Source organism: Rhinoraja longicauda, chromosome 14, assembly GCF_053455715.1.
Source record: "Rhinoraja longicauda isolate Sanriku21f chromosome 14, sRhiLon1.1, whole genome shotgun sequence".
In the NCBI taxonomy this organism is placed as follows: Eukaryota; Metazoa; Chordata; class Chondrichthyes; order Rajiformes; family Arhynchobatidae; genus Rhinoraja; species Rhinoraja longicauda.
In genome coordinates this window covers 49853635-49880261 of record NC_135966.1, presented here as the reverse complement: position 1 = coordinate 49880261, position 26627 = coordinate 49853635, and the positions used below count along the sequence as shown (strand labels likewise).

The 26627-nt window shown below is 46.3% G+C and overlaps 1 protein-coding gene across 6 annotated transcripts in view; it reads right to left on the bottom strand.

The window, feature by feature from the left end:
* Positions 1-706: 706 nt before the first annotated feature.
* Positions 707-26627, bottom strand: part of LOC144600254 (B-cell receptor CD22-like) — a 50850-nt gene continuing 24929 nt past the window's right edge. For 4 of the 6 annotated variants that reach the window (XM_078411817.1, XM_078411816.1, XM_078411818.1 and 1 more), the window contains 5 exons: positions 25299-25577; positions 23206-23460; positions 19461-19571; positions 9435-9496; positions 707-4652 (listed from right to left, as the gene is read on the bottom strand). In XM_078411817.1, the coding sequence (XP_078267943.1) occupies positions 4521-4652; positions 9435-9496; positions 19461-19571; positions 23206-23460; positions 25299-25577 (839 nt within the window). In that variant the 3' untranslated portion in view covers positions 707-4520. Of the gene's footprint in view, positions 4653-9434; positions 9497-14371; positions 14514-19460; positions 19572-23205; positions 23461-25298; positions 25578-26627 lie in introns of those variants that run through there. The other 2 variants (XM_078411820.1, XM_078411821.1) reach the window with 2 other exon arrangements.

Below are 26627 nucleotides of genomic sequence, written 5' to 3'. Positions count from 1 at the left end.
TCCAGGTCCCTCAGGTCGGCCAATTTGGGGCTACTGACTATCCCGCGGTCTAGGCTTAAGCTCAGGGGTGACTGCGCTTTTGCGGTTGCAGCTCCTAGACTGTGGAACAGCATCCCACTCCCCATCAGAACTGCCCCCTCCATCGACTCCTTTAAGTCCAGGCTCAAAACCTATTTCTACTCCCTAGCGTTTGAGGCCCTCTGAGGGGGCGCTGTGAACTGTTTATGTATGTGCTGTTATGTTTGTGTGCCATTGTATGTTCGTTCTTAGTACCTGAACTGATGTACAGCACTTTGGTCAACGTGGGTTGTTTTTAAATGTGCTATACAAATAAAATTGACTTGACTTGACTTGACATGCCAATTCCATTACATAATAGTTGGCTTTCTATGGTTTGCCTATATAGGTCACATCTATATATTTACTTATTGATCTATAAACTGCTTGCCTCCACCATCCCCTCAGGCAGTGTGTTCCAGATTCCAACCACCTCCTCGATGAAAGAATTCTTCCTGATTTTCCCTCCAAATAGTTTATCCAACTGTGGCAAAGAATTGAATCTGGATTGAGACAAACCATCTTCAGAGATTATTCTCAGCAAACAAATGTTATACCGGTTCTGGTTCCTGTACCTTATTGACGCATAAACACGCAGCAAGATAACCCGTCATTTTGAACAAGTATAAAGAACTGAACACAACACCTCTTAATAATCCACAGATTTAATTTATTTGTCAGGATGCGTTAGTCATTAAACTGTAATTATATGATTTACATACTTTTTACATCATCTTAATGAACAGTGTAATTGATAGACAAAGCACACAGCTGTACAGTCATAAGGCTACTTTCACTAAATATATAAAATAAGATATTGTAATATACCATATATCCCCAGGTCACTGATTACTGTTTGTCAATGGATTGCACAAAGTGTGGTTGTTTTAGCTACGGCTGAGGTCAATGATAAATTGGCTGCCCACTCTCTACCAGCGACTTCAATTTGGGGAGAGAGGTCAGGTGGGTTAGACACTCGTAACGAATTTGATATCAGCATTGCCCAAGTTAAGATATCTGTGCGGAGTTAATGCTGTAATGTTTGCCTCTGTTGCAGAGCCACAGCTGTCCTGCATTTCATTGCATTACACTCGAGCCAGGCACAGCTGGATGGGTGCACCACCCTCCTTTTACACACTTGCTAATGAATATAAACATTGTATAATTATTCAAATTCAGAATATTAATACAATCTCTTTGTGAAATACAAATATCTTTTCCACTGAAGTGGTGGTATGGTTCATTCCTGAGATTCAGTGCCTGGAGATTCTGAGTATTTCTAGTAACATAAATAAGCTTTTGTATATAAAGAATAGTGAAACACAAAATGATTAATTCTGATTTGCTAAAATTTTGATTAATTGTTGAAATTATTTCTAGATTTAACTCATGGTATTTTTAATGTTAGTTTCTAGTTAAACTCCTCCCTATACTTGTATTGACAGACCATATTTTAATTGCAATTATTCCAATAGATGCCAAAATTTAGTTCTGTATAAGTTTTACAATGGAACGTTAGACTACATTGTAATGTAAGTTAAAGTGAATAAAACACTTCAGAGAGAGAGAGGGAGAGAGAGAGAGAGAGGACAAGAGAATGCTAGACAGATAGAAAATGAAATAAAGTAGGTAGGGAAAAGCAAATGGATGTTTCCATACAAATGGTGAAATGGTGAGATATATAAAGTAAGAATAACACAGAACAGGTTGAAGGATAAAGAGACAGAAAAATGTTCTAAATGTGATTAGATCAATACATGTGGAGACACATATAGAGGTCGAGAGAAAGAAATAGCTAACAAGCAATGTGAATAGATAGGAATATATAATATATATGTTTAGATTGTTAGAGATGGATAGATGGATGGATGGATGGATGGATGGATGGATGGATGGATGGATGGATGGATGGATGGATGGATGGATGGATGGATGGATGGATGGATGGATAGATAGATAGATAGATAGATAGATAGATAGATAGATAGATAGATAGATAGATAGATAGATAGATAGATAGATAGATAGATAGATAGATAGATAGATAGATAGATAGATAGATAGATAGATAGATAGATAGATAGATAGATATGAGTCCATATAGACCAACACATAAAGGTTGTCAGCTCTCTTGGATTTTCCTGGATTTATCAGGAGTAAAGATTAATATTCCAGGATATTGCTGACAACACCCAAAAAAAAAATCAGAGGACAGTAGAATCAATGTTGGGGATCGATGAAAGGAGATTGACCAACGATGCATTCGTGAATGTGGCAATGCAGTTGGCTTGAGAAGGTCATGCTCTGCAATGACTCTCCTGACAGATTGACATTAATTGAAGGGAAAAAGAGTGGGATAATTGAGGTCTTTCTGATGAACTGTCTGGAACATGTTCAAGAAGACTTGGGAACCTGAAGAGGCAGTTGATTGCATGGGAGAGAGCCAGTGAGAAAGGAAACCAAAGGCAGTAATTGTAAGGAGAAGGAGAGTTAGCTTTGGAGTTTGGGAGCAGGCAACGGTATGGAAACCTTATATGTGTCCTTCTGAGAATATTTGCATACGAGGGGAAATCCCAACACAATAAATCACTGGCGAACATACAAGGGTGTGGCGTTTATGAGAAACATTGACAGATTGTGGTTTAGAAGTGCATACAATTATCTACACATGTTGTAAAAAGGAGAAGAAATTGCAGCAAAAATAACCTTATCTGAACCCTTCATGTCAGTGAGTAAAGAGGCAGGGTTGACACATGATTCATCTTCACCCAGCAATGTCAGCTATACTATAGTAGCAACCTCCTCCTGTACAGCTTTACCTTCCAATTAATGTTCCTCTTTATATAAATGCATTAGATCATTAGCTGGCATACATTACATGAGCTTCTCAATTTAATTTGATAATATTTTGCTTGTCAACGTCAGAAGAAATGAGCACTGTACAAATGAAAGAGTTATTTTCCCCATCATATTTTGCAGACAGGACTGGTAATTTCTGACAGCCTTTCATTGCCCTCCTGACACCCACTCCAGTGCACCCACAGATTACTGGGCCAGTGTTGTTGAAGGGCTGGCTCTTTTGGAACATAATGCATTAAACATGCATGTTGTTAAATACAATGTAAAATGGCCTCTAAGCTGCACCACCTTGCGACCCAAAGTTAATCGGGGGGCTTTGAGCAAGACATGGTGGTAATTTAGTAAACAGGACTTGGTGTAAGTTAGGATATGTGTTGTACACTTTAACAGCATCTGGAATGGTTTCAGTCGCCCCTGCATGCTCAGCCAATTTAAATCAGATCAGTCAAGCCCCGGCTAAGTAAAAAATTGAATACTGCTCACTGTTCAGACCGTACCATAATAGTCAGTAGACTGAGAAGATTCCGATCCCATGAACAGAGGATAAATTATTTTCACGGTTTCAAGGTCAAGGTCGGTTTATTGTCACACGTACCAATTGCGGTACAGTGAAATTCGATTCAGGCGCTCAAGGTAAGAGAACAACATATTACATCCACTGCTCCATCCAATTCTGGAGCTTGCACATATTTGCAGTACCGTGACTTCTTAATTGCAAAAGCTGGGGGAGACTTAGTTAACATCCAAGGTTGCAAATAATGACAACCTTTGTACTGAATAGAATGCAAATGGTGGATAGATTCTTCTATCTATCAAATATGATGCTCACATTACTGTGAGTGCCAGGTTGATTTTATGTCCATCACTTGTGTGTGGCATTAATGGATGTAATATGCTTTGCATTTTCTTCTAGGGAAATTATCTTGCTATTTTTGGGAGAAGCTGTTGAAGTTTGTTTTTTCTTTATGCAGACTATTTACTGAGTACATTGATATTGTTTGCTGCATAATACACTGTCTATGCTGAAATATAGATCTGCCCTGCCTTCAATTCCTTGGTGGAGACAATTTTGGAAGTGTTCCGCACATCGAAGATAAAATGAGTCTGGAAGTATTTACAGCCCTTGTGTACAGCCAGGCCTGTTCACCCGTTCATGGGACATCATTACTCACAACAATCAGAGTAAAGACTGCGTTCAAGTTGGAAGGAGAAAACATTTGATGAGCAAACTGGGACGGGATAAATGAAGCAGGGCAAATAAATGAATGGCGTGCGAGTTCCACACAAGGAGCAAAGTAGGAAGTGGAAACGTATATGATTGAAAGAGTCAGAAGAGGAGAAGTAGAAAGGGAAGAAGTTTGTCAGGTGAAAGTGTGCCACAAAGTGTGGAAGTGTGGAAGGACACATAATCTGCAAAGTTTCTGATATATTATATAGATAACAGCCTGTGCCTATTTTGTTTTCATTGCACAAACAAAATACAGTCAGGGTTTACCCGTAAAGACCACCACGCACCACCTTGTTCGGTTCCAGTTTCAGGTGTTGTCAATTCTGTGCTGCCTGTGTGTTTTTTAACTGATTGCAGGCATTCACTCCAGATTCCTTCACACGGCTCCCAAGAACTCCACTCTGTTGCTCTGACCTTTAGCTTGTTTGCCATTTGATTCGTGCTGCAAGTTGGCGTAGGCAAATTCTTTTTCTCGTCGGCCGCTGGTCTCAGACTGAGTTCCCAGAGTCTGCAGAGAGAGGGATAATTTGAGATGCTGCTAAAGTTCCATCCTCCCTCACAATGCCTCATCATTTACTAGTTCAGTTTAGTTTAGAGATACACCACGGAAACAGGCCTTTCGGCCCACCAAGTCCGCGCCGACCAGCGATCCCCGCACACTAACACTATCCTACACACACTAGGGACAATTTACAATTATACCAAGCCAATTAACCTACAAACCTGTACGTCTTTGGAGTGTGGGAGGAAACCGAAGATCTTGGAGAAAACTCACGTGGTCACGAGGAAACTCCAGACGGACAGCACCCGTAGTCGGGATGGAACCAGCGTCTTTGGCACTGCATTAGCTGTAAGGCAGCAACTCCACCGCTGCGCTACCGTGCCGCCTGTATTCTCTCATCCCCATGCATCTGCGTCCCAATCATGCTCACGGACTCATCCTTACTTTTGCAATATCCGTAATCGCGCTCCTCGCGTTCACTGTAAATTCCTGCCTACCCTGAGACCTCAATCTTATCCTGACCTCTTGCCCATGCCCAAATTTCAGCATCGCTTCATCGGCAGCTCAGGCTTGAACTATCCAAGCAGATGTCGGAAATTCCTGCAGTAAATCTTTCTCCTTGTTACAACTCCTCGGCTTTAAGAAACTTCTTCAAATCTACTGGGCATCAAAGCTAATGCCCATTTGTCCATGATTTCCACATAGTCATAGAGCCATGGAATCATACAGGCACAGAAGCTTATCGATGATGGCCAAAATGACCATTTAAACCCGTCCCATCTGCTCATATCTGACCCACATCCCTCTCAATCTTTCCTATCCCTTTACCTGTCCAAAAGCCCCTTAAACGTTGTCTTTGTACATGCCTCAATCACCTTATCTCACCTATGTGACTGAAGTGACCCAAAGTTAAGTTTCACCTGAACGTTTTATTATTTGACAGTTGCTGTGCATAAGCAAGTTTTTGTGTTGTTTTGGAATGAATAACATTCAGTAAACCCAGGAAGCCAATGTTGGGGGAGTCCAGAACAAGGGGCCACAGTTTAAGAATAAGGGGTAGGCCATTTAGAACTGAGATGAGGAAAAACTTTTTCAGTCAGAGAGTTGTGAATCTGTGGAATTCTCTGCCTCAGAAGGCAGTGGAGGCCAATTCTCTGAATGCATTCAATAGAGAGCTAGATAGAGCTCTTAAGGATAGCAGAGTCAGGGGGTATGGGGAGAAGGCAGGAACGGGGTACTGATTGAGAATGATCAGCCATGATCACATTGAATGGCGGTGCTGGCTCGAAGGGCCGAATGGCCTACTCCTGCACCTATTGTCTATTGTCTATTGTACATGCCTGAATCACCTTATCTCACCTATGTGACTGAAGTGGCCCAAAGTTAAGTTTCACCTGAACGTTTTATTATTTGACAGTTGCTGTGCATAAGCAAGTTTTTGTGTTGTTTTGGAATGAATAACATTCAGTAAACCCAGGAAGCCAATCTCACAGAATTTCATATAACTACAGTCAGAACTGTGTGCCAATAGAATTAATTACTTTGCCATTTGATTCTGCAATTCTCATTGAGTAATCTTCAGATCAATGAACTTAACCTTGCAGTCTTTGTTTTACGTTGCTCGTGTAATTAAATGGGATTAAACAGATATTTTATGGCCATCATATTGTGTCCTGAAGGGTCTGTTTCAGTATCTGTATTATTCTGTGACTTTAGAATTTTATTTTCATTCTCGTAGTTTAAGAACTACAAATTTATTTTAAGTTGATAAATTATTACCCTGTGCGTGCATTCGAAATATGTTTGTTGAGAAAGTGAACAGAAACAAAATCCTATGTGTAGGAAGGAACTGCCGATGCTGATTAAAACCGAAGATAGACACAAAATGCCGGAGAGAAGGAACGGGTGAGTTTTCGGGACGAGACCCTTCTTCTCGACCCGAAACATCACCCATTCCTTCTTTCCAGAGATTCTGCCTGTCCCGCTGAGTTAATCCAGCATTTTGTGTCTATCTTCAAAACAAAATCCCTCCAGTTCTCTCCAATATTGTTACACCTTGTTATGTCGGTAACTTTTGCACCTCCCACACTTTTTGTAAACATAGCTTTCCATATCTACCTCTTTTTGTAACAACTTTCCTCATCTTCTCAATCCCACTACCTTATTGTCCACCATTTCAAATTCCATCTTCGTATAAACGTAGAATGTAGGACAGTGCAGCACAGGGAGAGGCCTTTAGTCTACCATGTCTGTGCTGAACATGATAATACTTAAGCTGATCTCTTTCCCTCCGTGTTTTCCATATCCCTCCATGCCTTTCAATCTCTAAAACCTTTTAAATGCAACTATTGTATCTGCTTCTACCACTCCTCACAATGTATTACAGGGACACACCGCAAACAACGTAAAAAACTTGCTTCGCACATTTCCTTTAAACTTTCTTCCTCTGATCTCAAAGCTTGAGAGGAAACCATGAGAGGAATAGATCGGGTAGATGCACAGAGTCTCTTCCTCAGAGTAGGGGAATCGAGGACCAGAGGACATAGGTTCAAGGTGAAGGAGAAGAGAGTTAATAGGAATCTGAGGGGTACATTTTTCACACAAAGTGTGGTGGGTGTGTCGAACAAGGTGCCAGATGAGGGGGTTGAGGCTGGGACAATCCCCTTTGTTTAAGAAACAGTTAAACAGGTACATGGATAGGACAGGTTTGGAGGGTTATGGACCAAGCGCAGGCAGGTAGGACTAGTGTAGCTGGGACATTGTTGGCCGGTGTGGGCAAGTTTGGCCGAAGGGCCCGTTTCCACACTGTATCACTCTATGACTCTATGACTCCATGCTCACTAGTGTTTGACATTTCCATGTTTTGAAAGTAGTTCTGACAATTTACCCTAACTGAGCCTCTCGTAATTGTAGCAACGTCTGTTAGTTCTCCCCTCAGCCTCTGACACTCCAGAGAAAACAATCCGAGTTTGACCAACCTATTGTCAATACCCTTTAATCCACGCAGTTTCCTGGTAAACCTCTTCTGCACCTTTTCCAAAATCTCCCACTCCCTTCCTGTGATCAGAACTACAAACTAATCCAAATATGCCCAACAAAGTTCGATAAAACAGATGAAGAAAACCATACCATATACCTTCTTTACCACTTCATGTACTTGCGCTGTGACTTTCAGTGGAGTTATGGACTTTGACCCCAAGATCTCTCTGCACATCAATGCTGTTAAGGGTCCTGCCATTAACTGTATACTTTCCCCTCCCAAAGTGTGACACCTCACACTTGCCCAGATTAAATTATAAATATCATTTCCCCGCTCATATCACAACTGGTCTATATCCTGCTGCATCCTTTGACAGCCTTCTTCACTGTCTGCAACTGCACCAATTTTTGTATCATCTGCAAATAACAGCGTAGATCCCTGTAGAAGACCTCTGGTCACAGACCTCCAGCCAGGATAACATACTTCCACCACCAGCATCTACTTACTATGGGTAAGCCAGTCCTGAATCCAAGCTACCAAGTCACCATGGATCCTTGCATCTTTGCCTTCTGGATCAGTCTGCCATGTCAATGGACAACAGTTCAATATTTTTATTGTCACATGTACCGAGGTACAGTGAAACGTTGCACACAGTTCAGTAAAAGTATTAGTATTCATAAGTACAGATTCAGTACGAGTCATAGGAATAGTACACTGAAACAGTATACAGGAGTCACCAGGTTTCGTGACATTATCAAGTCCGAGTTGTTATAGTAGTCGAGTTCTTAACATAACCATAAAGGCCCATTGTCTTGGCGGTATAGTAGTGTCAGCTTGGCCACTTGTAGCCGTTGGTGACTTTGGAAGAGGAAGCACGAGGACCCTCAAACCTGTCTTTATCAATGGGATGATGGTGGAGAGAGTCAAAAGACTTAAATTCCTGGGCATGCATATATCTGAAGAACTTTTCTGGACCCAGCACACTGATGCAATTATAAAGAAAGCCCATCAATGCCTCAACTTCCAGAGACGATTGCAGAGATTCGGAACGTCTGAGAGGACTCTCTTGAATTGCAATAGAGCGCATATTGACTGGTGTGTCACAGCCTGGTTCGGCAAATTGAATGCCCCGGAGCGAAGAAGACTGCAGAATGTTGTGAACACTGCCCAGTCCATCACTGGCTCTGAGCTCCCCACCATCGAAGGGATTTACAGGAGTCATTGTCTCAAAAAGGCAGCCAGCATCATCAGAGTCCCTCACCACCCTGGCCACACACTCATTTCACCTCTGCCATTGGGAAGAAGGTACAGGAGCCTGAAAACTGTAACGTCCAGGTTCACGAACAGCTTCTTCCCCACTATTCCTTTTCAGGCTATTAAACACTACAACCTCCAAATAAGCTCTGAACTGCATAAACTTGAGGGCATTCGTTTTGTCTTTTTGCACTGTTATTATTTGTTTGTTTTAATATGTATGTACAGGTATGTGCATATATACACACATACACACACATATATATATATATATATATATATATATATACACACACACACTGAACTATTTTTTTCTCGTTTAATGTTTATAGAGTACTATGTTTACATATTCTGTTGTGCTATTGCAAGTAAGAATTTCATTGTTCTATCTAGGACACATGACAATAAAACATTCTTGACTCGTGAACCCAGATTAAAGCAAACAGTGACACCTTGTCTCCTCTGTTGACACACCGACAGGTGATTTCATTCTTCATGAAGCAAGACCAATGCAGAAAGTAGAAGCTGGGTTAATTAGTATCACTTTTACCAACCTTTTTTGGGGTCTGCACCTCAGTGTAGATCACTGGTTGGGAATCACTCTCCATCTCTTGCCCTGAAACAAGACAAAGCAAGATATAAATAAAGACCAAGGACTCCTCGAATCCCAGGGGAACCCAAACTCAAAGAGGAACATCCACTGGAGCAAAAATAGCCTTCTCATCCAAATTCTCAACCCGCACTTACGGCAGGTTTGCCTCTGGTAGGAGGTGGGAAATCCACCCCAGAAGTGAAGTTATTGGCCAACTCATCAGTAAGGATTTGAGAGAGTAATTAAGTTAGAACTGTGAATGGTACAACTAGAAACATTAACTTTCTTTATTGTTAACTTTGTGTTTGAGCATCTGTTCATCACTGACACTTTCTGTTTTCATTTCAACCTATTTTAAAAGATTCAGGCAAGGAAGTCCATGCAAGAATAACTAAGTATAACAGAAAATGTATAAAATGTATCAAATTTATAGGGGAGTAACATGCCATAATGTTGAAGTGAAAAGGGGTTTCATACTTCATGGATCTGTACAATGCTCTCAGGGCAAGCGGCAGATTAAAGGGTAGAGTTTCTCGTGCCAAGACAGCTTTTTATTTTCCCACTTGTTTTGTATAGAAAATCAAAAGAGAAACTCCTACCTGCATGCATTTCTGAAGTTCTTGGTTTTGACCTCAAAACTACAAGCAGAGGTTGAGATAAATATTTAAAATGCCGGCTTCCCTCAATAAATGGAAGCACCTTCATTTTGTTTGTATCATTGAAGCTCTTTCATTTGATAAACCTTTCAGATTTCCATTTTCCAGCAAATACATTGTCAGATATCTGAGCTCAGACCCTCGGGTATAATTTGTCAAACCTCTTGAAATGGTGGCACCTGTCTGGTTTTAGTCTCTTAAACTGTCAATGGATGGTAGTCCTTATTTTTATGGAGAGCGAACACTCTGTCATGTTGATTCTATTCTGCTCTCCACACTTGACCTGTTGAATGTTTCATCATATTGTGGTCTTTGTGGCATTCTACTTTGGTACACCTTGGGTTTTTTTCTAAATTCAGGAGGTAAAAGTGAATTGATTCTCTCCCCATTCAAGTCAAGTCATGTCAAGTTGGGTTTATGCTCCACACAGCGATGCTCAGACACAACGCAGGCCTCGATTGTGGCAAGATCACAGGCACGTGGACTTAGACCACAATAAAACATAACACAAATTATTCGTATATCACACGTAAAAGAAAGAAACATTTGCAAAAAAAAAAGACATTAGTCCAAAAACATAATTAGAAATGAAACAAGTCCATGGTCGTGCAAGATGTGGACCACAGTGTTCCATTGTCGAGGTGGGATTAGGGTTGGTCAGGCTGCTTCAAGAATCTGGCAGTTGTAAGAAGATGTTTGTTTCCAAACCACTTTTACCTCCTGTTAGTTTGGGACTTCAGGGTTTGGGACCTCCTGCCTGATGGTAGCAATGAGAAGAGAGTATAGCCCAGATGGTGGGTTTCCTTGGTGATAAACTTGAGGCAGCGCCTCATGTAGATGCTTTCAATGGACGGGAGAGGTTGAGCACAGGATGGACCAGGCTGAGTCAACCACTCCCCGCGCCTATTGCATTCCCATGCATTGGAATTACCACACTAGGCCCTGAAACAACTAGTCAGTTTACTTTCTACAGTGTGGAAGTTTGTTAGAGATACACCAGACCTATTTAAACTTCTAAGAAATTAGAGGCTCTGGCGTACCTTCTTAGCGATTACATCCATGTGCTGGTGCCAGATCTGAAATGTTAATGCCCCAGAGTCTAAATTTGAAGCCGTTAACTCTCTCCACCACCAACCTATTGATGTAAACTGATGTGTAGTCTCCCAACATCCCCTTTCTGCAGCTAGTTAGTACCTTGTCAGCCCCTTAGATCCATTTGACATTTCTTCATGCGAAAATAATGACATCCAGGACAATGTAAATTCGGGGGTTGTGGGGTGCGCAGTGATGCAGCGGTTAGTGCTGCTGTCTCACACCTACAGTGACCTCGATTGCCGTTTGCAAGTAGTTTTCATGCTCTCTGTGTGACCCCCATTGATATTCCAAGGAACCCCAGATTCCTCCTGCTGCTAGAAGATGTCCTTATTGGTAGGTTAATTGGCTTCAATAAATTACCCCAAAGTAGGTGGGTTGAACGAGTACCGAGGGATGGAGTGAGGAGTAGTCGATGGATGCCAGAGAGAGAATTTGAACAGATACTGTAGGTGTTGATGTAGGAAAATAACTGCAGATGCTGGTACAAATCGAAGGTGTCACAAAAAGCTGGAGTAACTCAGCGGGTCAGGCAGCATCTCAGGAGAGAAGGAATGGGTGACGTTTCGGGTCGAGACCCTTCTTCAGACTGATGTCAGGGGAGGGGCGGGACAAAGAATGGGTGTAGTAGGAGACAGGAAGACTAGTGGGAGAACTGGGAAGGGGGATGATCGGCATAGCAACAGTGGGTCAAAGAGCCCGATTGGTGTTATGGGATCTCAGCATTATCACTCACCCTGAGACTTGTGGTCTACCTTCAGTTTGTACTGTGTTCTGAAAAAAACTGATGACGTTTATGGCTGTCCACCACTATTATGATGGAATACTTGCATTTACATTGCATCTTCTCGCATAACTAATTCTACTGCCGTATGTTTGCTGACCTCAATGTAAGGAGACATCAAGATATAATTTTATTTCAACAAAATTCCACCAACGTGGATGTGACCATGGGCAGGTAATCTGTTTCTTATTTATGCTGATTAAGGGAAGGGTTAAGCCGAAATATTTGTTTTTCTTCAGAAGGAGTCATTGATCTTAATTATCCATGTTGTTCACAGTTTTGCGTCTGGAAATATGCATGAAGCAATGTCGATGTTGCTGCAGATAATTGGTCAAACAGTGGTCTAGATACTTGAGTGCAGTTTGTCAGAGTCATAGAATCACACAGCACAGAAAAAGTCTCGGCGGCCTTCCTGCCCATGCTGACCAAAATAGCCCATCTACACAGGTCCCACCTGCTCGTGTTTGGCCCATATCACTCTAAACTTCTCCTATCCATGTACCTGTCCAAATGCCTTTTAAATGTTGTTATAGTACCTGCCCCAACTGCCTCCTCTGGAAGCTTGTTCCACACACACTCACCACCCTCTGCATGAAACAGTTGCCCCACAGGTTCCCATTAGATCTTTCCCCTCGCACCTTAAACCCATGTCCTTTGGCACTTGATTCCCTTACCCTGGGTAAAGAACTCTCATGGTCTTACACACCCAAGTGTGAGCGAGCAACTCATTTTTATATCACCCGGGACATGGTTCAAGACCAGGAAATTTGTGGATTCAGGACCAAAGTTGAGTTGGCAGGCCTGCAGCAACCCCATAGGGATTGGTCATCCCTATGACCAATCTAGGCCAGTAGGGAACGGGGGGGAGGGGAATTCTATATGAACGATTGACCTATTTGTTAGAGGAATGGCAGATATTGGACAGGACTGGCAATCAGGTTAATGCCCAGAAACTGTGGAATGTGGGGGTATCTCTGGGTAAGGGATTGAGATGGATGGCTGAGAGCAAGGGAGAGATTTAGAAATTTACATAGCGGGCTATCAAACCTCACGTGGTGCCGTGCATAGGACCAAGACTGGAGGCTGGATGTTGTTCTGGCTTGGGATTTGGTAGAATAATGAGTGGGGAAGGGAAGCTGCATGTCAATGGGGTCTTAGAGAAGCAAAGATCAGAATGGGATTTATCTTACAGAGGTTCCAATCCAGAAATGCATTGTGAAAACATTCCTCACCCGGGTATGTCCAACTATGGAATACCATTCTCCTCTCAATGTTCCACTTGGAGTGCTTCATGGGAATGATGTTTTCCCGTACATGAGTCACATGGAAATCACATCAGATGGTGAACCCTTCAGGGAGAACCACCGTTGAATCATCTGAACTAACAGGAGGGCCCCATAGCAGAAGTGCCCATGTCGCGGGGCTGGAAACTGGAAGTGCCCTGAGCTAATTCTGCTACCACCATCGTCTACTGGACAAGTGATGGCACCCACTGATTGTCGCCGGAAGCTTGCGCCCTTTTCAGGACGGACGATGACAGCGATGTGACATTTGAACGATGGACACGAAAGAGGAAGAACTGACACGAGAAGAGTGGGAATTGTCATGATTACATTTCATTCTCAGTGTGGACAATTTCAATCGCAAAATGACAATTAAAGTCATGCTGTCCAATCTGATCACAAGGCAAATGTGCCAAGAATGAATATATACCACAGTGATGTGCTGATCCTGCTGGATCTCCAGTAGATTATCTAGGAGCTTCAGGCACTGGAAATCAGATGGGGCATCTATCTGAATTTTCCTATTTCAGATAAACAGTAACCACCCCCCCCCCCACATCATATTACGTTTAGCGTGGCACAGCGGTACAGCGGTAGAATTGCTGCCTTGCAGCGCCAGAGACCCAGGTTTGATCCTGACTATGGGTGCTGTCTGCATGGAGTTTGTACGTCCTGCCTGTGATCACGTGGGTTTTCTTCAAGTGCTCCAGTTTGCTCCCACACTCCGAAGACGTACAGGTTTGTAGGTTAACTGGCTTCAGTAAAATTGTAAATTGTCACTTGTCTGCAGGAAAGTGTTAGTGTGTGTGGGGATCGCTGGTCGGTGCGGACTCGGTGGTCCAAACGGCCTGTATCTCGAACGTCTAAAGTCTAAAAAGCACTTCCAAAAGGCTGAAGAGTTCACAATCAAAACGGTGAACTCAGGCTGAAGACAAAAGCCCACATTTTACAATAAATACATAGGACATAAAAACGATTGATATGCTAAAAAATAACATTTGAAATTAAATAGAAGCATATGACAAGGGATTTTTTTCATATTAGTACAGTTTATTTCTTATAAAGTTTCATGAGAAAAGCTGCAAATAAGTAGTCACTTGATGTAACAATATGGCATGAACTTCCAATGTGTCCATTATTCAGGTTTTAGCTCAGACCTGCAACCTTTGGAGTACTGGCCAGGCCGAAGGATATTCAGAAGTCAGGCATGTCAGTCATCATCAAATCTAAACACAAATTAAATGGATGTAGTTCACCATCATCAAAATACAAACTGCGAGAGGAACTCAGCAGGTCAGGCAGCATCTGAGGAGGGACAGGATTTTGGATTGGAACCCTTCTTCAGACAGATAATATCTCAGGTGGCATAGAGGCAGAGCTACTGCCTACTGCACCAGAGACCCGGGTTCGATCCTGACTGTGGGTGCTTGTCTGTACGGAGTTTGTACGTTCTCCCCGTGACCTGCGTGGGTTTTCTCCGAGATCTTACGGCTTCCTCCCACACTCCAAAGACATACAGGTCTGTAGGTTAATTGGCTTGGAAAAATTGTCCCTAGTGTTGTAGGCTAGTGTTAATGTGCGAGAATCGCTGGTCGGTGCGGACTCGGTGGGCTGAAGTGCGTGATTCCACACTGAGTCTCTAAACTAAACTAAAACCATAGATAAAGTAGAAGGGTGGATGACTAATAGAAAGATGTGAGGGAAAGGCGCTGGGATGGAACTGGGAAGAGGTAGGTGGATTCAGGTGAGGAGGGGTCAGTGGCAGATGAGTCTGTTGTGGGGGAGAAGGAAGGAGATAATGACCAGCGTTGGAGGAGATAAGTGAAGATAGACGAGTGCAAATGGTGGAATCTGATTAGAAAGGGAGGTGGGAAATATAATGATCAACCAGGGGATGAGGCATGGCAGTGGGGGGGAGGGGGGAAGTGGTGGAATATGGGGCCAGGTAGCGTTAAGGGTGGGTGATGAGCAGAAGGAGGAAACGCAGGATGGAAAATGAACTGGGTGACGGGAGTGGAATAAAGGTGTGCATGAGCAATGGGAAGATGAGGAGATAGAAGGGTGGGGTGGGGGGTGTGGGGTGTGGGGTGTATGGGGGGGGGGTGTGGGGGTGTGGGGTGTGGGGATGTGGGGTGTGGGGTGTGGGGTGTGGGGTATGGGGTGTGGGGTGTGGGGTGTGGGGTGTGGGGTGTGGGGTGTGGGGTGTGGGGTATGGGGGGGTGGGGGTGTGGGGTGTGGGGTGTGGGGTATGGGGGGGTGGGGGTGTGGGGTGTGGGGGTGTGGGGTGTGGGGTGTGAGGGTGTGGGGTGTGAGGGTGTGGTGGTGTGGGGGTGTGGGGTGTGGGGTGTGAGGGTGTGGTGGTGTGGGGATGTGGGGTGTGGTGGTGTGGGGGTGTGGGGGGGGTGTGGGGTGTGGGGTGTGGGGTGTGGGATGTGGGGGTGTGGTGGTGTGGGGGTGTGGGGGGGGGGTGTGGGGTATAGGGTGTGTGGGTGTGGGGTGGGGGGGGTGGGGTGTGGGGGTGTGGGGGTGTGGGGTGTGGGGTGTGGGGGTGCGGGGGTGCGGGGGTGTGGGGTGTGGGGGTGTGGGGTGTGGGGGTGTGGGGGTGTGGGGGTGTGGGGGTGTGGGGTGTGGGGTGTGGGGGTGTGGGGGTGTGGGGGTGTGGGGTGTGGGGGTGTGGGGGTGTGGGGGTGTGGGGTGTGGGGGTGTGGGGGTGTGGGGGTGTGGGGGTGTGGGGGTGTGGGGTGTGGGGGTGTGGGGGTGTGGGGGTGTGGGGTGTGGGGTGTGGGGATGTGGGGATGTGGGGTGTGGGGTGTGGGGTGTGGGTGTGTGGGGGAGGGTGTGGGGTTTGGGGGAGTGGGGGGGTGTGGGGGTGTGGGGATGTGGGGATGTGGGGTTGTGGGGTGTGGGGGTGTGGGGGTGTGGGGTGTGGGGGTGTGGGGGTGTGGGGGTGTGAGGTGTGGGGGTTTGGGGTGTGGGGGTGTGGGGGTGTGGGGTATGGGGGTGTGGGGGTGTGGGGATGTGGGGTGTGGGGGTGTGGGGGTGTGGGGTGTGGGGGTTTGGGGGTGTGTGGGGGTGTGGGGGTTTGGGGGTGTGGGGGGTGTGGGGGGGGGTGTGGGGGTGGGAGTGTGGTGGTGTGGGGTGTGGGGTGTGGGGTGTGGGGGGGTGTGGGGTGGGGTGTGGGGGTGTGGGGTGTGGGGTGTGGGGGGTGTGGGGTGGGGTGTGGGGGGGGTGTGGGGGTGGGAGTGTGGGGTGTGGGGGTGTGGGGGTGTGGGGATGTGGGGTGTGGGGGTGTGGGGTGTGGGGGTGTGGGGTGTGGGGGTTTGGGGGTGTGTGGGGGTGTGGGGGTTTGGGGGTGTGGGGGGTGTGGGGGGGGGTGTGGGGGTGGGAGTGTGGGGTGTGGGGGTGTGGGGTGTGGGGTGTGGGGGGGTGGGGTGGGGTGTGGGGGTGTGTGCTGTGGGGTGTGGGGGGGTGGGGTGTGGGGGTGGGAGTGTGGGGTGTGGGGGTGTGGTGGTGTGGGGTGTGGGGTGTGGGGGGGGGTGGGGTGGGGTGTGGGGGTGTGGGGTGTGGGGGGGGTGGGGTGGGGTGTGGGGGGGTGGGGTGTGGGGGTGGGAGTGTGGGGTGTGGGGGTGTGGGGGTGTGGGGTGGGGGGATGTAGGGTGTGGGGTGGGGGTGTGGGGTGTGGGGTGGGGGTGTGGGGTGTGGGGTGTGGGGTGTGGGGGTGTGGTGGTGTGGGGTGGGGGGGTGTAGGGTGTGGGGGTGTGGGGGTGTGGGGTGTGGGGGTGTAGGGTGTGGGGTGGGGGGGTGTAGGGTGTGGGGGTGTGGGGGTGTGGGGTGTGGGGTGTGGGGGTTTGGTGGTGTGGGGTGTGGGGGTGTGGTGGTGTGGGGTGTGGGGGGGGTGGGGTGGGGTGTGGGGGTGTGGGGTGTGGGGATGGGGGTGTGGGGTGTGGGGGTGTGGGGTGGGGGTGTGGGGGTGTGGGGTGTGGGGGTGTGGGGTGTGGGGGTTTGGGGGTGTGTGGGGGTGTGGGGGTTTGGGGGTGTGGGGGGTGTGGGGGGGGGTGTGGGGGTGGGAGTGTGGTGGTGTGGGGTGTGGGGTGTGGGGTGTGGGGGGGTGTGGGGTGGGGTGTGGGGGTGTGGGGTGTGGGGTGTGGGGGGGGTGGGGTGGGGTGTGGGGGGGGTGTGGGGGTGGGAGTGTGGGGTGTGGGGGTGTGGGGTGTGGGGTGTGGGGGGGTGGGGTGGGGTGTGGGGGTGTGTGCTGTGGGGTGTGGGGGGGTGGGGTGTGGGGGTGGGAGTGTGGGGTGTGGGGGTGTGGTGGTGTGGGGTGTGGGGTGTGGGGTGTGGGGGGGGGTGGGGTGGGGTGTGGGGGTGTGGGGTGTGGGGTGTGGGGGGGGGTGGGGTGGGGTGTGGGGGGGTGGGGTGTGGGGGTGGGAGTGTGGGGTGTGGGGGTGTGGGGGTGTGGGGTGGGGGGATGTAGGGTGTGGGGTGGGGGTGTGGGGTGTGGGGTGGGGGTGTGGGGTGTGGGGTGTGGGGTGTGGGGGTGTGGTGGTGTGGGGTGGGGGGGTGTAGGGTGTGGGGGTGTGGGGGTGTGGGGTGTGGGGGTGTAGGGTGTGGGGTGGGGGGGTGTAGGGTGTGGGGGTGTGGGGGTGTGGGGTGTGGGGTGTGGGGGTGTGGTGGTGTGGGGTGTGGGGGTGTGGTGGTGTGGGGTGTGGGGGGGGTGGGGTGGGGTGTGGGGGTGTGGGGTGTGGGGGTGGGGGTGTGGGGTGTGGGGGTGGGGGTGTGGGGGTGTGGGGTGTGGGGTGTGGGGGTGTGGGGTGTGGGGTGTGGGGGTGTGGTGGTGTGGGGTGGGGGGGTGTAGGGTGTGGGGTGGGGGGGTGTAGGGTGTGGGGGTGTGGGGGTGTGGGGGTGTGGGGTGTGGGGGTGTGGGGGTGTGGGGGTGTGGGGGTGTGGGGGTGTGGGGGTGTGGGGTGTGGGGGTGTGGGGGTGTGGGGGTGTGGGGGTGTGGGGGTGTGGGGGTGTGGTGGTGTGGGGTGGGGGGGTGTAGGGTGTGGGGGTGGGGGGGTGGGGGTGGGGTGGGTGGGAATTGCCTACTGTTTATCCGAAGTAGGAAAGTTCATTGTCAGTCAGTGGTACCGGGTTATGGGCCACCCATGTGGAAGTGGGTGTTGTTTTTTCAGCTTGGGTGGGGCCTCACATGACAATGGAGGAAGCCTGGGGCAGAAAGGTCAGAGACCACATCCAGAGCACCAAATCCACTCAGTGTAGCTGGTGGAGGTGCGATGAAAACATTCGTCTCACCTGGGTTTTCAAAATGGAGGTGGAGGAGAAGGCCTTGCATCTCCTGCGCACCTTTCTTTCCACCCCCTCTGCCCTCGACACACAGTTCCTTGCCCTTCTTTCACTGCCTTCTGCTGTTCATCGCACACCCCCCCCAGCTCCCCTACTGCCCCCCCCGTACCTTAATTGGTGCGTGTGACAATAAGCTGACCTTGAAACCTTGAAACTCCCTCATTCCCATCTCCCCACCTTTGCTTCAACATCCCACCCTCCTTTCTTATCCAAATCCACCCTCTCCAACCCTCTGTCGTCTCCACTTATCACCTCCAGCCTTTGTGACTACCCCCACCCTTCTCTGTCCACCACACTCATCTCTCCTTATCTGGTTCCACCTCTCACTTGCCAATCCATCCCACGTCCCGTCCCCTCTGCCCTCCCTACCAGCTATCTGCCACCTACTCCAGTCTTGAAGAAGCGTTCTGGCCCGAACTATCATCTGTCCATTTCCCATCTCAGATGCTGTGTGACCTGCTGAGATCCTCCAGCAGTTTTTGTTTCTTTCTGCTCAGTATTCCAGTCTCAAGTAGGTCATCATAATAAGGAGCACATGTTCACATATCAATCTCACACCATATATTGTACCTGCTTTGCCCATGCACTATTTAATTAACACCAAAATTTACTATCCAGGAGCCAAACATCTGGTCTTTGCATGCTGCAGATTCTGAGCATGGCTCCATTGCTATTAGTGCCTCACCCATGCTTGTTATGGCCATGCAAGAGAAGTCCTTGGCTCAAGCATGTTTGCAGCTTGCTATGTTCAAATGCAAAGATCTTATCACCTGTTAAAGGGTCCCCTCTGCAAGAGGATGCAAGAGGTACAATGATGATAACAAGCTTACCTTCAATCACTTCTTTCTTCCGCTTCCAAGCCACAATTACAAATATAATGATAACAACTGCTCCGCTGGCAATGATCCCAACGACCAGGAGCAACAGTTTTGTATATGAACCTGCCAAACAGGATGGCAGAGGTAGAATTAGGCAAAGCCTTTCCATGCCCAGTATCAAATGTGTGACAGTAATGCTCAAGGGGGTGGAAATGGATCTAACTAACCCATCAATATTGGCATGGCCTTGAAACAAGGCTCTTACTCAAGTTGGTCCATTCCCCTCTGTTGTTCCTCCTCTGACCCCTGTTTTAGCTTAAGAAAATAACTGCAGATGCTGGTACAAATCAAAGGTATTTATTCACAAAATGCTGGAGTAACTCAGCAGGTCAGGCAGCATCTCAGGTGAGAAGGAATGGGCGACGTTTCGGGTCGAGACCCTTCTTCAGACTGATGGCGACGTTTCGGGTCGAGACCCTTCTTCAGACTGATCCCTGTTTTAGCTTTGTTCCCTGGTAATACTGTGATCCCACTCCTTTGTTAAGCAGTTTTGTTTTCCATTATAATAAAGTCGCAGGGAGATACAGGTCCTTCGGCCTACTAATTCCACACTGGCCACCAAATCCGACAGCACTCAACCTTTTCTAACTCGTTGTATTCTCCCCACATTCCTGACAACTTGCTGCAGATTCTACCGCCCACCTGCACACTGAAGGCAATTCACAATTGTCCGTTAAACGACTACCAACTCAGACATTTTGGGTTGGGGGAGGAGAGCAGAGCAGACCCATGCACTCAGTGGGTGAAGGTGGACACTTCACACAGGCAGCAGGAATGAACCTCAGTTGCTGGAGCTGAGGCACCACCATACCATCAAATGGTGTCAGTGGCGAACAGTAAGATTAAAGTGATCATAGATGCAATACGAGGTGCACCACCTCAACCTTACCAGCAATACTTGATTGGTAAAGTATTGTGGCCATGGGCAGCAGGCTATTAGATGGGACAAATCAGTTCCAGGTGATTTCTCTATTATTAATAAATGTTTGATGAAGCAACACGTACTACACTGCAGTGATGAGAGATGTCTGTAGAGCCAGATTCTACAAAATTGCACACGATGGTCACAAATCACGAGACCAGTTTTGGACTTTTGAGGATTCAAGAGTCAGAGAGATTCTTTACGTGGTAAATGCAGGAATCTGAGTTCAAAGGGAGTAACGGTCAGAGAACTGGCTCTGAATTTTCATCTCCAGCCTTTTTCCCACCTTGACATGTTTTCACATGACCTATCACTTGCCAACTTTTGTCCTGCCCTCTTCTCTTCCAGCTTTCTTCCCCCCCCCCCCCCCCCCCCCACCACTTTCGGTCTGTAGAAGGGTCTCGACCTGAAACGTCGCCTATCCATGTTCGCCAGAGATGCTAACTGGGATCCGCAAAGTTACTCCAGCTGTTTGTGTCTTTTTTTTGTAAACCTGCATCTGCAGTGAACTGTCCACACAACTTTCTGCCTTAAATATGGCTGCTAAGAATCGACCCAATGAGACACTTGTTCTGAGAAGCAAGCCTTTCAGCTTGGCTTGAAGCAGGTATGTGAGCTTTCACCCACAACAATCAACTCTTTCAACTTAACCCAATACCTCTATCTACTTCACTGTATTACAGAGACTGAGCATTTCCACAAATACATCGATAAAGACACTCAATTGTATGGAGAAACAAAAATTGTTCTTCTTAGAGAATCAGGAGTCAAGAAGTGTGTTAACTATTAATAATATCACACAGCAAAACAGGTCCTCTGGCCCAACTTATCCAAGCCGACCAAGACACCCAATCTAATCTTTTCCCACGTTTGGCCCATATCCCTCTAAAACATTCCAATCCGTATGTTGTTTAAATGTTGCTTTTGTACCTGCCTCAACTTCTTGCTCTTGTACTTCATTCCATGTACCTTCGACATGAAAAAGCTGTCCCTCAGGTTCTTATTAAATCTTTCCACTCTCACCTCCTTTAAAATCACCCTCACTCTCCTACGCTCCAAGGAATGAAGTCCTAGCCTGCCCAACCTCTCCCTATAACTCTGACCCTTGAATCCTGGTCACATCCTCATAGATTTTCTCTGGACTCTTTCCAGCTTAATGGTATCTTCCCCATAGCAGGGTGATCTAAACTGAACATCAAGTGCGGCCTCACCAACATCTTGTACAATTGTAACAAAATATCCCAACTTCTATACTCCATGGCCAGATTAATGCCAATGGTTAAAAGCCTTCTTCACCACCTTGTCCAGCTGTATCCCCATTAATATGCTGCTCAAATAGCATGGGGGAAGTCAGTAATACAGATGTAATGGCGGCACGGTGGCGCAGCGGTAGAGTTGCTGCCTTACAGCAAATGCAGCGCCGGAGACTCAGGTTCGATCCTGACTACGGGCGCCGTCTGTACGGAGTTTGTACGTTCTCCCCGTGACCTGCGTGGGTTTTCTAGATCCTAGATCTTCGGTTTCCTCCCACACTCCAAAGACGTACAGGTATGTAGGTTAATTGACTGGGTAATATGTAAAATAATTGTCCCTAGTGTGTGTAGGATAGTGTTAATGTGCGGGGATCGCTGGGCGGCGCGGACTCGGTGGGCCGAAGGGCCTGTTTCCGCGCTGTATCTCTAAATGTAAATCTAAATGTAAAATGATTGGCCAAAGAAATCAAGCTCACCAGAAGAAATCTGCTTGTTGCAGCAAGTGTTATGATCTGCATCGTCTGAATAAGTAGTAGAAGCAAATTCAGAATATCTTTCAAATTAAAAATTCGTCAAGGAAAAAGATTTCCAGGGCTATGGCAAAAGGGCAAGTGATTTGGGTGGCAGTGCTAAAGTGCAGACACAATTACAATGGACTTATTTGGCATCATATTCCCAATGGTTCTGTGATACCATCACCATCTTGTTCCACTGCACCACATTTTCCTCATTCTCACTGCCCCCATTGTAAAAAACACCTGCAAAATTCTTTATCTAATCTCGAATATTTAATCCAAAATGAATAATCTAATTGGATTCATTTTTCCAGATCCATCATATGGTTTAAATTTAAATTTTTAAAGTTTGTTTCTGATTCATCTCCTCTTTTCCAGTGAAAAATACCAAAAGGCTACACAAAATGCTGGAGTAACTCAGCAGGTCAGGTAGCATCTTAGGAGAGAAGGAATGGGTGACGATTCGGGTTGAGTCTGAAGAAGGGTCTCGACCCGAAACGTCACCCATTCCTTCTCTCCCGTGATGCTGCCTGACCTGCTGAGTTACTCCAGCATTTTGTGAATAAATACCTTCGATTTGTACCAGCATCTGCAGTTATTTCCTTACAAAAGGCTACACAACCTCATTACTGCATCTTGGTAATTTGAACAACATACATCTTTACTGCTCAAACATTAAGTGTTCAATATTTATTGTAAGGAACCCATAATGAAAAATGCTATCCAATTGTAGTTTTATCATGGGTCAATATAAATCTAATGCCACTACTTATGATTCAGACTGGCATACTGTTCTGTAGCTATTACTGTCAAAGCTAACTTTTGGCACACAGCGCCAATGTGACAGAACTAAGCAGGTCCTGCTGATTATGACAAGATGTGATTGTACTGTTAGTGTTTATTCATGTTATGTGAAACTATTGTTGCTGAACAGTGTCAGGATTAATAAAAACATGCATTGAGAGTACTTACTCTTTGTTAAACTAGAGAACTCCTTTCATACTTACCAGGTGGGCACCTCTCTGTAACCGACAGTCCATGTTTATTCTGTGCTAGGCACGAAACACAAAAGCTTGCTGTTGTTTCCAATTTCAGTGTACTAACTGTATGAGTGCCATTGAATTCTGACTTTATACTGACCCTGGGATCAGTGAGATTTATACTGTTGTCACTGATCTTCCATGTGATGACTGCAGGAGGACTGGCCTCAGCAATGCACTTGTACAGAAGTTCTTGGCTGATTGTAACTTTATCCGGTTTGTCTGCAAGACAAAATTAAACTTGTTGCTTGAAAAGACTGAAATGTCACCTGAATGCGCTGCTCTAAGTTCACTCCTCACTCTGCAGGTATGAATCTCAGCTTTAGCTTTTCAGTTCAGTTTTAGAGATGCAGCGTGGAGACAGGCCCTTCAGCCCTCTGAGCCCACAGCGACCATCCATCACACGTTCACACCAGTTCTATTCTATCCCACATCCCCATCCGCTCCCTACAAATTAGGGGAAACTTTCAATACAATACAATACAATACAATATATCTTTATTGTCATTGTACAGGGGTACAACGAGATTGGGAATGTGCCTCCCATACGATGCAATAATTTAATTAGCTAGTCAGTATTAATTATTAATTTAAACAATCCAACGAAACAAATTGTAACAATTTTAAAAGATCTCTACAGAGCCCAATAAATCCACAAATCCGCATGTCTTTGGAGTGTGGGAGGAAACGTGAGCACCCAGAGGAAACCCGTGTGGTCACAGGGAGAATGTGCAAACTCCACACAGACAGCACCTGAGGTCAGTATTGAACCCGTGTCTCTGGAGCTGTGAGGCAGCAGCTCGACCAGTTGCACCACTGTGGCTCCAAAATCTAGTTACAATCGTCAATGCTTAATCAATATCAATTAATTCAATTAATTCAATTAACTCATCCCATTCAGGAATTTCTGATGCTGTCTTAAGTAAGGAAACATTTTCCCAATGTTGGGCGAGTCCAGAACCAGGGGCCACAGTCTAAGAATAAAGGGGAGGCCATTTAAAACTGAGGTGAGAAGAAACTTTTTCACCCAGAGAGTTGTGGAATTCTCTGCCACAGAGGGCAGTGGAGGCCAATTCACTGGATGGATTTAAGAGAGTGTTAGATAGAGCTCTCGGGGCTAGCGGAATCAGGGGATATGGGGAGAAGGCAGGCACGGGTTACTGATTGTGGATGATCAGCCATGATCACAATGAATGGCGGTGCTGGCTCGAAGGGCCAAGTGGCCTCCTCCTGCACCTATTTTCTATGTTTCTGAGAATAATTTCTGACCATATTATTTACTTGCACATATTCATATGTGCCTGTTTATATGTACTGCATGTAGGTGAAATGGATGTATGTTTGTAATATATTAACTTGCTAAAGGAAAAGTGCCATTAAGCTGGAAAGAGTGCAGAGAAGATTTATGAGGATGTTGCCAGGATTTGAGGGGTTGAGCTTTAGAGAGAGGTTGCACAGGTTAGGACTTTATACTTTGGAGCACATGAGGCTGAAAGGTGATCTTACAAAGGTGTATTAAATCATGAGAGGAATAGATAGGGCGAATGCACAGTCTTTTAACCAGTGTCGGGGAATCAAGATATATGTTAGATACAGCTCTTAGGCATAACTGAATCAAGGGATATGGGGAGAAAGCAGGAACAGGGTACTGATTCTGGATGATCAGCCATGATCGTATTGAATGGCGGTGCTGACTCGAAGGGCTGAATGCCCTACTCCTGCACCTACTTTCAATGTTTCTAAAAACAAGAGGACATTTGTTCAAGGTGAGAGGGGCAACATACTTGAGGGTCAACTTTTCCGCTCAGAGGGTGCTGAGTAGATAGAACAAGCTGCCGGAGGAGGTAGTTGAGACGGTTACAGTAACAGCATTTAAAAGGCGCTTGGACTGGTACATGGATAAGAAAGGTTCAGGGGGATATGGGCCAAATGCAGACAAGTGGCTCTCTGAGCTGTGGCATCTTGGTCAGCATGGACAAGTTGTGCAGTCGGGCCTGTTTCTGTGTTGTATGATTCCATGACTTTCCTAGAACAGAGGAAAGAGATGCCCAAATACTCACATTGCACATCAATTTCTACTTCTGAAGACAAACTGTGTCCCAAATAATTTGAAGCCAGGCAGTTATACAATCCGGAATTCTTCCTTGAAATTTTTTTGAATAATATATTGCCGCTTGCAGTATTGAGGATCTCCGTTTTATTCATGGGTTGTTCTTTTTTGTACCAGGTGTAGTTAGCGGCAGGAAAACTGTTCCCCACACACACAAGTGTTACGCAGTCACCTTCTTTTACTTCCTCCTGCGTTGCGTTCACAAGGAGGATAGTATTCCTAGGAGGGTCTAGATGGACGAGGAGACACACATGGTCAGTGACTCTCAAGGCACAAGAAACACTTCTGAACAGTTAATACCAAAAACAATACACTATAGACATTTGAAATTTGAAATAAAAACAGAAGATGTTGGAAATACTCATCAGGCCAGAGGGGACTTTGGAGTGAGAAATAGAATTGATATTTCGGACTTCATCAGAACAGAACACTCACTAATTTTGCAAACTAATCTGACTTAAAGATTAACTCTCTACTGATCCTGCCTGATCCATTGAGACACAGATGGCAGTGGAGGCCAAGTCAATGGATATTTTTAAGGTAGAGGGAGATAGATTCTTGATTAGTGCGGGTGTCAGGGGTTATGGGGAGAAGGCAGGAGAATGGGGTTGAGAGGGAAAGATAGATCAGCCATGATTGAGTACACCAGACTTGATGGGCCGAATGGCCTAATTCCGTTCCTATCACTTATGAACCTGTGAACACGAGTATTTTCACCATTTCATGTTAACTTGGAGCTGTTTGATAACAATACACGTAATTCTGCTATGATAATTCTCATAATGCTAATTGGGTATAATACGACTGATGAATTAGTTCTAATGTGATTTTGATCAGGGACTAGAGAACCACTTTGATGCTAAATGGGAAATTTAAAAGAATAAATTAAAAAAAGACACAAAATGTTGAAGTACACCAGTACTTTGTGTATTTCTGTAAAAAAAACCCATCTGAAGTTCCTTATATCTCCAATTTTAAAGATAAAAGCTGTCTTGGGAAGAAAAAAACAGTCAAGAGAAAAATAACTTTCCATGTAACCACCCCCCAGTAATCAGGCACCATTGTCTTTTAACAAAGCAGTCTGTCATCTCCATCACAGGTGGCCATTGCACTTGACAAGCAATCACTTCTGTTAAAAGTTGTGCAAAGATACCCTATTAAACAATATAACATACAGCCATTAGAATTTTTAGCTTGCAGTTACAAAAATAGATTTACATCTATTGAAAATAAATTTATTTTTGAAGATCCTGCAGGAAAAATAATTTTGCTGTCGTGA